The following is a 1277-nucleotide window of genomic DNA, read 5'->3' as shown; positions in this document are numbered from 1 at the left end:
CCCCCCCCCCCCCCCCAGTATGTTTGCAGGGAACCGGTTTGTACAGGTAGGTCCCACCTCTGGATGACACCCGGCTTCCAGTCTGCAGCAATCCTCTGTATACGCTCCGGCTCCGGCGTGCGCCTCGGTGGTCAGGGATCGGTCAGGGCCGGCCCGAATCTCTCCATCGTCTTCACCACAAGGGACAGATGTTCCAGGAAGGAGCTCACAGACACGCGGAGGATCCGAGCTTCATCTGCCTGCCAGTGCCTGAGGAGAGAGAGAACATAACGGACTCACGTACTGACACCAGAGAGACAGAACCGGCACCACGTGAAGACCCGCCGCCCGAAGCAGATCGATGAAATGATTGGCCGATACCGCCGACAGGTCCACTCCGAATGGGCGGGATTTATTACAGAGAGAGAAGTATTATTCTGTATCGCCCTATACATCCGGGTTCAGGCTCCGCCCATCTGCCCCGCCCATCGGCTCTCAATCTGACTGGCGGCTCCGGGACAAATACTTACACCTGTAGAACGTTGTCTTTGAGGCTCAGGGTCTTGCTCACGCCTCCTTTCCTCGGCTCGGCATCGGGGCTCAGAGACTTGAGGGCGATCTGGGCTTCCGTGGCGCAGGGGAAGGGCACATCCAGCTGGCTTGGGCTTTGTTACGGAGGTTGCATGTTTGCGTGTCGGCATGTATACATTTCGCTTCCTCACATTATGAAAGGCGGCCGGCGTCAGAGGGTTTCGGGATCAGTTAGAAGATCATTCAAAACGCTGAATTTACCTTCAGACGCAAACAACGCCGGCCGCGCCCGATAAGAGATTCTTCCACCGGGTTCCCGTTCTTATACGTCCAGCTAAGCGGACTCTTGTAGAAGGTGCAGGTTGCCCCCTGACCACTAAACTCCTCATATCTTACCTCATTGTTTGCTCACATTTCATTCAAAGAACGAGGTTTAGGTGCCTTCAAGTCTCCGGCATTCAGCCTTCATTCCCTACTAAGAGAACGCAGTCCGGACGCACGTGTACTGCAGCCAGGGCTGCCACCTTCTCTTCAAGAGAAACCCGAACACTCTAGCGCCGCACGAGGAGAGGCAGCCAGGGGAGGGAGGAAGGAGACCGGCTATAGAGGACTACAAATCCCAGCAACACATTATACAGCAATACAAAATAATATGAAGCTGCATACTGTGTTGTTCTGGGGCGCCCTGATGTGGGCTGTGCGGGCTCCCAGGTGGGCTGTGCGGGCTCTCAGGTGGGCTGTGCGGGCTCCCAGGTGGGCTGTGCGGG

At 56.7% G+C, this 1277-nt stretch overlaps 1 protein-coding gene across 1 annotated transcript in view; it reads right to left on the bottom strand.

Annotated features, from left to right (window-relative positions):
* Positions 1-127: 127 nt before the first annotated feature.
* LAGE3 (L antigen family member 3) overlaps positions 128-1277 on the bottom strand; it is a 1914-nt gene continuing 764 nt past the window's right edge. The window contains exons 2-3 of the mRNA XM_018569144.1: positions 510-638; positions 128-249 (exon numbers count right to left, since the gene is read on the bottom strand). Of these exons, the coding sequence (XP_018424646.1) occupies positions 132-249; positions 510-638 (247 nt within the window). The 3' untranslated portion in view covers positions 128-131. The remainder of the gene's footprint in view (positions 250-509; positions 639-1277) is intronic.

Source organism: Nanorana parkeri, unplaced genomic scaffold (assembly GCF_000935625.1).
Source record: "Nanorana parkeri isolate BGI_ZX_2015 unplaced genomic scaffold, ASM93562v1 scaffold1291, whole genome shotgun sequence".
NCBI lineage: Eukaryota > Metazoa > Chordata > Amphibia > Anura > Dicroglossidae > Nanorana > Nanorana parkeri.
The sequence above is the reverse complement of the archived record's forward strand: the minus strand, read 5'-3'. Positions and strand labels throughout refer to the sequence as shown.